Source organism: Crocodylus porosus, unplaced genomic scaffold (genome assembly GCF_001723895.1).
Source record: "Crocodylus porosus isolate Cpor-Errol unplaced genomic scaffold, CroPor_comp1, whole genome shotgun sequence".
NCBI lineage: Eukaryota > Metazoa > Chordata > Crocodylia > Crocodylidae > Crocodylus > Crocodylus porosus.
In genome coordinates, this window is record NW_017728886.1 from 27,474,749 (window position 1) to 27,486,796 (window position 12,048).

Here is a 12,048-nt window from a genome sequence, read left to right on the forward strand (position 1 = left end):
AACTTGCAGGGAGGAAAGAAAACCCATCAATGGAGAAATCTTCCAAGGAGCTGGTAGAGAAAAGTGACTAGAAAGGTCAAAAACAGGGCATGTCGCCAATAGGAGAGATCTTGGTGTAGACAATAAGGGATTCCATTGGCCGGACCAACACTGAAGATGCTGACATCATTGTTAGTTGGCTACGAGACTTTTCTAGCTGTGGGCACAAAAAGGGATTTGCACTTGTCCAAAGCCACACCCAAGACTAAGCTTGCATCATCTTTCCATTATGTCAACAGGCTTAGTGTTTCTGAAAACTTCTGTCTTTTAAGGCAGGGAAGAGGGAGTACAGAGATCCAGGGCACTTTCAATATTTAGGCCTTTCTTCCCTTGGTGAGGAGGCAGCTCTGGCATTTGGAGCCACATCCTTGCTTGCCAGTGAAGAAAATCTAATTGGTGCTGATCTTGAGAAATTGCACATTGGCTGACAGAAGCACTAGCTCAAACAAATCAATTAGGAGCTGGATGAGTCACAGAAGTCTATGCTCTTCAGGGTTTGACACTCCATTCACAAATTGTTCCAATGGTAAAGATTAAGCATGCCCTTGACTGCCTTGTACTCATTGAGAATGACTGATATGTATGAACAAATCTAGCACATGGCTGCCTTGATGCAGGACAGACAACAACAGCAATCAAACTGCCAGAGGACAGACAGCTCAAGGACCTGAGTCTGCTGTTGTACAAACAGAGCCACCCAGCAAAAAGTTAGTTCTTGGAATAGGACCAATATATAAACCAGTTAAAAAATTAACCAAAAAGAATTAACCCCAACTACTATACTCCTTGGCAGTGCCTCTATGACAGTCTTCCAGTAAATACTGTAAGACAATCCAATTAAAGGATATATGGACTGAGTAATGCTCATTCTGGTTTTGCCATGGGAAAGTACTTGGGGACATTTTGACTTTTTTATCCTTTATCCCCTTGAACAGAAAGGCATGAGGATATACATGGTGTACTCTAGATTGCTATTCTGATCTTGTGTGTAAGGGTACTGGGGAGAGCACATCAGAGCATGTCAGATGAACTCTTCAGTCCCCCATAAAGCCATCTAATTTTTAGAAGCTGTAAGAAAAAACAGCTATTCTTAAAAGTGCATATTTCTTAAGCTTTATACTATAGTTTAACACATAGCTAGGTTTAGTATTAGGAGGCTACGTGCAAACTAAACATACAAATTTTAATATTTAACATTTCATATTAGTCATGGGATTCAACTAAAAGATGCTAGTTACATTTACCTAAACAGATAGTAGCTAAGTTTTCCCCAAAATAAAGAGAGATGTTTGGTATTAATACAGTGAAGGCAGCATTTTTCAAAGCTTAAGTTCAAGACATTCTACAATTCTAATCAAATGTATATTTAAAAGTATTAGTCCTCATGGAAACAAGAGACCGAAAGAATGCACCATTTCACATGGGTAGTTATGCACAGTTGGAATGTTAGGAAAAGGTTAACTGTTGACAGATTGTAGCTAACTATGCTTCTGTTGTTTAAGAAGAATACTGGATTACAGCCATCAGTCTAAGACAACAGTCTTGGAAGAGTCATGTAGAGTTAAGACTATGGCAAAATGATTGTAAATAAAGATGTACATATACCACACCCCATTTTAGATAGTCTGGAGAATACTGAATTTAACTTTTAATATGCAAAAATTATCAAGAGAAAAAAATGCCAGTCTCCTTGCATCCAAATGAAGTATAAGCATTGCTCTTACAGTAAATTGCAGCTATCTGTTCTTAGTATTTTAGTTTGAAGTGTTCAGAATCTAAACATTTTTTCAAATACCAGTGGGACGCAAAAATATTACAGTTCCACTGGCTAGAAAATTACTGTTGGCGAAATCTGCTGAAAATATTTGTAAGATTTGAGAACAGGTTAAACAAAATTAAGCAATCTCTCTGGTGTTGAAAGATAGGATTTTACTACTTGTGGGTGCTGTTTAATGATGTATGCATTAAAATGCATTAGTATTTTGAAGAAGAAAAGGATTTAGTATTCTTTTTGTAACTTCTGCAAAATACAAAAGCTTTGTGAATTTACACATTTCTGGCAGCCCCACATTAGCACCAAGCCATGACTATAGATTTATGCAAAGAAAAAGTCAAGTTTATTTTGTAGTAGCAATAGTTTCTTTTTTATTTTTAATATACTTTAGGAAACAATATACAAAGCTGAGCTTTTCCACCATTTTCAAACAGTGGGTTGCTCCAATTACACAAATTCAGCGTTTTGTGATGGTTAAAGAACAGCAGTCAGCACCAGACTTGAACAGTTAGCTACAACACAAACATCCTTCGAAATGAAATGTCATAATAGCAAGACAGGTAAACCAGGAATTAACATATGACAACTGTTGGGGAGGTGTCTTAATCATCCTTGTTGAATTTTATATTTCATTAAATATTTTATACACAATTTCCTCTTTACAAGTTTTAAACAAAACCTCCCTTAAGGAATTATTTCAATTCAGTACAAAAGTATTCAACAAGAATAGTTCTGATAAAGAATCCCCAAACAGACCAAATTTTAATGTATTGACCAAAGGAAATGAAAACCAGTGTTTTGTTTTAACATTTTTATTACAACAGATACAATTCACATCTGACTAGCTTTTTTTTTCCTCTTTCCCCTCCCACAACCATGTTAACATGTTCATTGGGCTATTTCCTTATATTTGAGCAAGTAATGTACTTTCAGCACACATGCCCAGCAGTACTACAAGTCCATTCTTACAGGGTGCAAATGGAAATACGTTTCAATAATTTATACAAACAAGTGGGTTATGCTCAATCACTGCAATTTTAAGCTACTGTACACAGGAATGAAAAGATTATAGAAAAAAGTGCCATAGCAACAGTGCCTTAAGAAAGGAGAAAATTAGAAGCATTAAAAAACTGATAAAATCAGATTTAGGATTTTAGGGGGAAAATGGAACACAGAAAATGAAAAACATTTCTCTGTAAAACAGAAATGGAGAAGCACTGCTCTTGATTCGGTGCAAGTGTGGAAACAGTTGTTTCATGATATTTGTACATTACCCAAATTGTTGCAGCCTTAGACACAAATCGCCTGGCGCTCGCATTGAATTTTAGGAAATGCAAGATTTCTGAATGAATGATAAATTAACTAAAAAAGAAAGCTAATTTTGCAGACAGGTTTACATGTAAAAGGCTAGGTATTTAGCCACCTCAGCATTGATTAGTTTTGGATGTCTAAGCTCTGATACACATGGCTTCCCATGGCTTCACTCTACAAAACATATTTACAACGTGAAGAATACATCTACAAGAAATCTACATTTCAAGGGTTTTACAAATCATCCTTGTATCTTTCCCCTGAATTGACTCCCTCCTGTCCCCTTCCCCATGTCATTTTTTTCTGCCCAGCTCAACGGTCCAAAGTCTACTCAAATGCAGCTCAAAAATGTTAAGACTGGGCAACCAGTTTTATAGTTCCTGTACTCAAAACCATGTGCAATTATTCACAACTTTTCACACCATGAAGGAATTCTGATTCTTTAGCTTTTCAAGTTCTTTAATTTGTTGTCTCAAAAATAGTATCCTGCAAGACCAAAAAAATTAAAATTAGTGTAAAGAGAATCATTACATTCAAAAACAATATTAATCTAAATCGTTAATATTTTAATAAAGGAATGCTCGAACTCCACCACAGTTTAGCTTGATGTTCATTTGACATTATCTGAAGTCTGGCAGACAATTAAATCTCACCACAAGAAAACCACCAAAGAATATAGTTGCATACATTTAGATAAAATTTTTGTTTTTAAGAAAAAGGATCAAATTGCTGGTTCTAATGATTGATATCTTCACATTAAGCTTAAGGATATGCATGAACTAAATTAAGGCTCAAGACCTAAGGGAACTCAAAAAGAACAGCTTCAGTACATGAATCCTGCAAAGAATTTTATCATATCTGCATATGGCGCACACCTCTCCTGGGGGTTGAGGTGTAAGTCTCATCTGCTTTTAATAAATTGTGTTCAGATACTTTCTTCTCCCTCAGACAGAGGAACGCCATGGCAACATATACACCTGAATCTGTCTTCTCTTGGGCACAAGAATACTGTTAGAAGCACCAGCCAGATTGCTCAACCTTTCTTTGTTGTTTCTCCCATGTTACGGGTCAACAAACTTGTATTTTCCCTTGGACAGAAGTTCAAACTGATATACTGGAAGAAGAGCTAGAGTTCTTTAGCACAACTGTAAAGGTGAGCTATACACTATCCCTATATATTAAATATATATAATGCTAAATTGGGATATAGATATAGACAGATTACTGCATGTATGTACGTGTGTGCCCCAGATCTGCACAGTGTGGGTGGGGTAGGCTACAGCTGCGGGGTGGAGCCGGAGCAAGAGCTGGTGCTGCACAGGGCTTTTCTTGCCGGGGCCTGGGCTCGGAGCAGGCTCCAGCAGTGCTAGGAAGAGGCTGCAGCTGCCCCAAATTTCGCTGCAACTCTGCTCCCAGCCCTCCGCTGCCAGCCGGCACAGCTCCAGCTTTTCCCAGTGCTTTGGTGGAGGTGGGGTGTTCAGCCAGGGCTGTGCCGTGTGGCAGTACAGGGCTGGGAGCGGAGCTGTGGTGAAATTCAGGGTGGCTGCAGCCTCTTTCCAGCACTGCCAGAGCCCACTCTGAGCCTAGCCTCTGGCAAGAAAAACCCCATGCAGTGCCAGCTCTGGCTCCAGCTCCACCCCACAGCTGCAGCCTGCTCCATGCCATGCAGACCTGGGGTCACATGTCCTCCTGTTCCTGCCCTCCCAGGGTGCAAACAGTGGTGGGAGCTGCCCCCACTCCCAAGCTGCACCTCCATCCTGCCCCCTCCCCTGGACAGCCCCTGCCCTTGCTCCCTCCCTCACTGCAGGGAGCCTTGATTTGCAACCCCCCACGCCCCTTCCCACCCCCCTCTCCTTCTCACTTACTAGCTGGAGGCAGCTCTCCATGCTGCTGGCTTTGCACACATGGTGTGCTGTGGCTGCATGCAGCACAGGCATTTATGGGCCAAATTACTGGCCCCATCGGGCTGATATCCGATATAGACAATTTTCTTTATATCAGTATCAATCCAATATCGAACCAATGCATCGATGCACCTCTAACACTTATATATAAAATATCCCAATCTAGTATTATAATTAATCCACAAATATGTGCAACTTATTCAAGCACTTCTGAACTAATACACATGCCATTGACAGAAGCAGATTACTCTGAAAAATATCTGTGTTCAGCAATGATGTGCAAAATTTTCTGTGAAAGTTTCATATTTTTCCAATGATATCTGGCCAAGGGGGAATTAATTTTTGGACTAATCCTTGTAGATACAGATCTAAATTCCCGCAGTAACTTAAGGACACACAACTTATGAGGAAGCAGATGTAGACTGCTATAATTCTACATTAAATACTAATGCTTATGTGTTGAAGGTTTAAATATATTTCCAGAGTTAGGGTGGAAATTATCCCTATAGTTATATTGAAGAAAAGTAGCATTTAGAAAAACATGGACACACTGATCTCTTTCCTCAAGAAAAATCCAGAAGTATTTTGCCAGGTCCCCATTTCTGCTTACAGTCGTCACTTCTGCCCAACCAACAGCCATTTCTATGGTAGAACACAACAACTATAACCAGCTCAGCTGTACAGACAGTTAATGAAAAATGCAGCACCCTCTGCAAAGTTTTTTTTTAGTCAAAATGAAATCATTCCAAGTGGAAGTTTAGAAGATACCTTATCCTAAGAAGACTTTTAATATCACAGTGCTTTCCGTACTATGCAAAAACTATCATCCAATACTAACTCAGAAGAAAAATAATCTACTAATTTTCCAGTATCTACTGGAGAAGCAAGAGTTTCTTGCAGGCCTTCCACCTAAATATTGACAAGAATCAGCCTCCTTAGCTTAGGACAGGGCCGTCCAACGTTAGTGGGCTGGGGGCCACAGGTGGCATCCGTACTCCTTTGGGTAACTGCCAGTTGGACAGCACTGGCTTAAGAACTTTTTTGTTATATTTCCTATGTAATTTCCTGCAGTTTTAGACTTAATATTGTCAGAGTAAGAATCAAATGGGAACTGGAAGAACAGTTAATTCTGTTACCTTCTATAGTAGTAATTGCCAACCAGGGTGTCACAGTACCTTGGGGGGCCTTGAGACCTCTAGAGGACTGTGGGATTCCACAAAATGTTAGCACTGTTAGGTTTGCAAACATGATTCACATGATAAACCCAGGGATTTCAAATAGGAGTCTGCAGTGTTAGAAACATTCTGACCTATTGTGGTCTTTCTGAGTTCTTTGCAACACAAGATTTGCTCTATTATTTTTCTGCATTCAAAAAACAAGTGAAAACTAAGAACTGGCATTTTCTGAAGGGTACCCTGAGTCTAAATAGGTTGAAAACTACTGTCCTGTCCTGAAGCGAGCTTCACCCCTAAAGGAGTTAAATTTACTGTGATTTTGTTCTGACAAATGTTAACATTTACATTACAACTTAAGTTAGTATCATTAGATACAGATCTAATTAAGTTTTTCTAAAGTCCTAGCCAGCTCATATGGTTTCAACCCAACATCTTGTCTAGTCTCTTAAAAAAACCTTGCATATCTGGTCCTGTTCATAAGAAATTTTCTATATGGAACTGTATGGGTAGTACGCAAGATATACACTTGGAAGATAGCTTCTGTATCTGACACAGGTAAACATGCTAAAACTAACTGCCATCAAACCAAGCTTATTTAAAACAAGATGCAAGGGATAACATTAAGGATATGGTGAAGATAAATATCCAAACTCTTACCTTTGCTCACGCAAAGTTGCTTGAATTTCACATACTCGAACTAAAGATCTTAAATTTTTTAATTCAGTACAAATTTCTGACATATGAACACTTCCCATATTATGGGCTTCCTCACGTAATCTTGATGCCTGCAAGAGTTGAATACAAAATTAATTTGAAAGTTAGTCCTGTGTTTTTGGTCACTTCCTAAAAGAAACTGAACAGTCTGAGGAAATGTAAGACCTATTTCAGTCCAACTGAAGGATAATTCAGGAAAATTTTATATTCTGCACTATACTCCTCCCAAAAAATGCAACCATTTTGCACCTTGGCAAAGGGTCACTCGTTTTCAATTCAATTACAAAAAAATAGACAAGTGTATGAATTTAGAATTTAGTTTTATAAAGCATCTTAAATTCTCTAAAAAATGTATTTACAATCAAAGAAATACAGAACTGGAAGAATGTTCAAGAGATAAACTAGTTCAGTTCCTGTGTACTTAAAACCATCTCTTGATAGATATTTGTCTAACTTGTTCCTAAACACTTGAATGACAGGGATTCAACAAGCTCCTTAAGAACAGTTAAGCAATGAAACAGGTTCTTCATTATTTAGCTTTTTCCTAAAACAACTAAATCTTGCTTGCTGCCAATTAATACTTTTCCCACCTCTGGTGAAAACAAATAAGCTTATCACTGTTCTCTTTTTAACAATCTTTTAAACATTGGAAGACTTGCATATACGTGCTCTCTGCTCTAGACTAACCAACCCCAAAAATTCTTCCAATCTTTCTTCACAGGTCAGTTTTTCAAATTTTATTTTTGTTGCTTTTTTCCACTTCCTCCAAATATACCTGGTTTCCACAAGAAGGATAACCACAACTGAGGCCTGGCCTTACCAAGCAGAGCAAAATAATTACTCTGTCTTACATATAACATGCTATTAATTCATCCTGGAATAGCATTTATCTTTTCTGCAACAGCACCACATTAAACTCATCCAATTTATAATAACCTTTTCTGCAGTACTGCTGCCAAAGTATAGTATTTCCTCACATACCCCAAAATAAAACATGTGCCTTGTTTTGAGACGGTAGAAAAATAAAAAAAATCCCCCTGCTCACCACCTCCGCTTGCCCCATGTCAAGGCTGAAACCTGCTTGCATGGAGAGCCTCATCAGCCATCAGTCAGATAACTAATTTTAACTCACTCACTGCTGCTGCTAAACTGACAGCAGCTTTTAGCTGCTTAGCAAAACACTGCTGCCATTTTAGCAACAGTTGAGAGAAGATTAAAAAATGGGGCCAGGCCCTGCTGAATGCTGGCAGAAGAAATGCAGAGCCCTCACAAACCACTGATAGTGGCCTCATACAAAAATTCAGTTTCTCCTCAGCTGCTCTCCCAGGAGAAATTGTAAGTGTAGATATATTCAGGCTTTTTCTCCCTGGGTAAAAATGGCCACACACCAGGGGAAAAATAACCTGGAAAATCACTCCCCAAAAGTGTTGCTCCTAGGACACTGAATGTCTGCATATGCCACGTTCTCTTCTCTCAGAAGAGAACATAGTCCTCCAGCTTTTCCCTCTTCCCCCAGGGAGACACTGTTGCTTGTTGGACTCTTGCTAAAGAACACTTCCCTTTCACAATCCCCACATTGTACTACAGGGAAACACAGGCTGACCATGGGCAGTTTGGGTCAGCCAGTCAGGGCTGCCCTATGCACTATTGCAATCTGTTGCCAAGCACACTAAGGAAGCCTGCAGAGCATGCCTAAATGGGTCCACAGTGCTGCCCCTCCTCCCTGCAGATCTTGGGGCATGAGAAGGTGAAGAAGCAGGAACGTTTTCATTTTACTGTGCCTCCAAGCTTCTATTCCAGACAGAAAAACAGCTGTTCTGTTTAAGTCAAGCCCCCCAGTTATAGAGGGCTGATTTTGGGGGAAGATGTACTGAAGTCAAGTTGATGAAGAAAATTCCTCAGGTCTTTTTACTTTACCCTTTACCCTCTGTTAGTCCCTCTTCACCCCTCTAAGACTTCTCTTATCATTCTTATTTTTTTTAATTATAATTGGGAGGTGTTATGAAAAGGAAAGCAAAAACTATAAAAAAATATGGTCAGAAAAACAGGGTGGCAAACCTGAAGAAATAATCCAAAACAAATGTCTGAAATGAAAATCAAATACTTAAAACGGAGAAATACTGAATGAGCCTCTAGGGGTGATTGATCATAGATGGCAAACATCATACATGAATTTGTAATTTATAAAGGGGGCAGAAAAAAGGCATCTTGGACAACACATAAAGGAAGGCCACAACCAAGTATCAAGGAAATTTTACAATTTGAGAAATATTACTATTTCTGCCACCAGGAATTAATGGTGGAACTAAGTGTGGGGGAGTGGGAAATAGAAAGAGCTAGACAGACAGACACTGGCAAAAGGTTAAACCAGCTGGGTATATATAGCATGGTCAAACAAGACATGATAATCCCCTTCAAGAAATGCTAGGATATAGAAAGGCAGATCTGTTTAGAAATGGTACTGGAACCCATTGGCTGCTACACCAAATATCCTTTAATGACACTATGCAAATACAATTATACTTAAAGAATTGTAATGTCCGCGATTCCAAACTTCTTAAAACTCCTCCCTCATACTTCCCTTTAACACTGTCAGTATACTGATGAATTAAAACGCTACTTGATGCCTTGGGTATTTACAATTCTTAATATGTTCCGTTTTAGGCTTAAATCTCTTAAATTTCTAGGTTTACAAGTATATAAAGATTATGTCATCATCTGTAATATCTAACCTTCAAGTTACTAACATACAGTTTGACCATAAAACTGAGTGATTAGTCTTTAGTCTTAAAACATCCCTAGCTTTTTAAAGTTAAAAGAGTCTTAAATTAATATTACTTAAGAAATAAAAAAAGAGTACTCTTGTAACAATTCTACTGACTTTATTTTGTGCAATACCAACCATAACCATTTAGTACATTTCCAGTGTAGATTTACCACTACACCCAAGCAGCAAGAAAGCTGCGACCACTAAGGCCAATTAAGGAAGATTTGCACTCACATCACAGCAGGGCAAAGTAGCCAAGATAAAGTGGAGATTCCAGTTTTTAATTTACAATTGAGTATTTCTGAGGTTATATAATGGAGAATGGTACCACATGAAAGAAGAAGTTGGAGGGAAATGAGCGTGTAGCCCAGTATTTATTTATGGCAGTCAAGCTCAACTAATACAGTCTTGCCCTCAAAATTTCCTGGCAGCAATACTTCATTCAGTGCACGATGAAGACAAAATGACGCTATAATACGAAGCTTTTTACAATATTGATGCTTTCAGGTTCCTCTGCACCAGGAAATAGCCTGCAGTTCCTATCCTGTAATACTTCCCTGTGTATTCACTAAGATGCCACTCTAAAAGTTATGATGCTTTTACTTCCATTTAGAACCAAGAATTGTAAAAAGAGGGGGGTGGGGAATGACATTTCCACCAAATTTTTTAAATAAATCTCAAAAGGTACATTATTCAGGTCACTCATTATATGAACTGATTTGTCTGAACATGACAATCCATTTGCTGGTTGTAATTTGTATGTCCTGATTTCAAAGCACTATTGTAAAAAAAAGTGGAATCAAGATCATGGAAGAAAATGCAGGACACAGACTTGACCACATGTACGAATGTACTATGGAATTATGTATGAAAAAGGCTGCAGGGCCATATCTGTAGGATTAGAAAAGAAAAAAAGACAACACTTCTTTAAACAAGAGCTTACTGCACACCAGTGCCTTTGTAATTTGTGCACATGAGTCTGGATAGGCATTTTTATACACGTGGTAATAAAATAAAAAAAATACTGATAATGGGGCTTAACTGCAGAGGCTCTGCTGTCTTACGGCTATAGCTGAACATTCATGGTAATATTAAAATAGTTAAAAAGGGAGCATTAGAGAAAGATGACATTCAGATGGTGATTAGGTAAAATGTAATTGAAGGAGTATTCCATACATCATCCTTTACTCTAAAGCTCAAGACTACCGAGGTTTCTCATACAGTCTGGTTTTCCTTATTATAACTGCAATAATAACGTGGCCATGTGCAGACAGTTCCGACATTTTTCAAAACTGAAATACAAGATCCATACATGTGAGGCTCATCATTATCTAGCACTTGAAAATCACAGTATTCATAAGCAAGATCTGCACCTGTTTCTTAGACATTTTGTTTGAACAGTTAATTCACCAAACGATACTAATTTTACATTCAATATTTAAAACATTTTGGCTCAGACACAAAGCAATGAATACTTATGGTCTTGAACTAGACTTAGCACACAGACAGGGTAGTCTTAAATTTTCAACATAATCAGCATGTATACCTACCTGCTTTTCTGCATGATCTGCAGGCCAGCCTTGAACATGTTTTATAAGATTTTCATTGAAGTGTGCCGCTAGCGTAGGTGTTAATGAACATGTGGGGCGTACAGATGCATTCTGTGGTGCAGTTGTTGAATTTGATGCACTGGTGCCGGAGGTATGATTTGGACCTGGTGATGGACTTCTCTGACTACTAGAAGGAGAAAAAAAAAGATTAGAAAGACATGCGTTCTTAAAGGGTATGTAAACCTCAAAAGGAATCAGTAAACTCTCTAAGCAACTTCATAATATTCTGCCACAAGCTACATTACCAGAACATCTACATTCAGGCTATCACATTTCTGACCAATTCATCCTGTAACACTTTTCATCTTTGCCAAGTTCTGATAATTACATTACACCCCATAATAATTCCAGCTATAGAGGCTATTAGATTTGTTAGTCTATTCATCAGGACCTAAACTAAGGGAGTGTTATAGTGCAAGCTGATTTAGTTATGTGCCACCTCAAAGGTACCTATATTTCACTGCTCATTGGACTCTGTTATAGGCATGTTTTCTACCAATATATACATTTTATAGATTTCAGAGACATTTGGGCTGGAAGGGACCCCAAAGGATCAGAGTCCAGCCCCCTGCCCCAGGGGCAGGAAGTCAGCAGGGATTATAGGATCCCAGCAAGATAAGCATCCAAACGTGTCTTGAAGGCATTCAAAGTCAGTGCTTGAACAGCCTCCGGCGGTTCTATTCCAAACCTTGGGGACTCAGACAGTGAAGAAGTTCTTTCTTATGTCCAGCCTGAATCGGTTACAGTGGAGTTC

The 12,048-nt window shown here is 38.6% G+C and overlaps 1 protein-coding gene across 5 annotated transcripts in view; it reads right to left on the bottom strand.

The window, feature by feature from the left end:
• Positions 1-2,159: 2,159 nt before the first annotated feature.
• WAC (WW domain containing adaptor with coiled-coil) overlaps positions 2,160-12,048 on the bottom strand; it is a 97,920-nt gene continuing 88,031 nt past the window's right edge. For 3 of the 5 annotated variants that reach the window (XM_019531436.1, XM_019531417.1, XM_019531443.1), the window contains 3 exons: positions 11,235-11,421; positions 6,861-6,988; positions 2,160-3,610 (listed from right to left, as the gene is read on the bottom strand). In XM_019531436.1, coding sequence (XP_019386981.1) covers positions 3,541-3,610; positions 6,861-6,988; positions 11,235-11,421 — 385 coding nt within the window. In that variant the 3' untranslated portion in view covers positions 2,160-3,540. The remainder of the gene's footprint in view (positions 3,611-6,860; positions 6,989-11,234; positions 11,422-12,048) is intronic. The other 2 variants (XM_019531426.1, XM_019531452.1) reach the window with 1 other exon arrangement.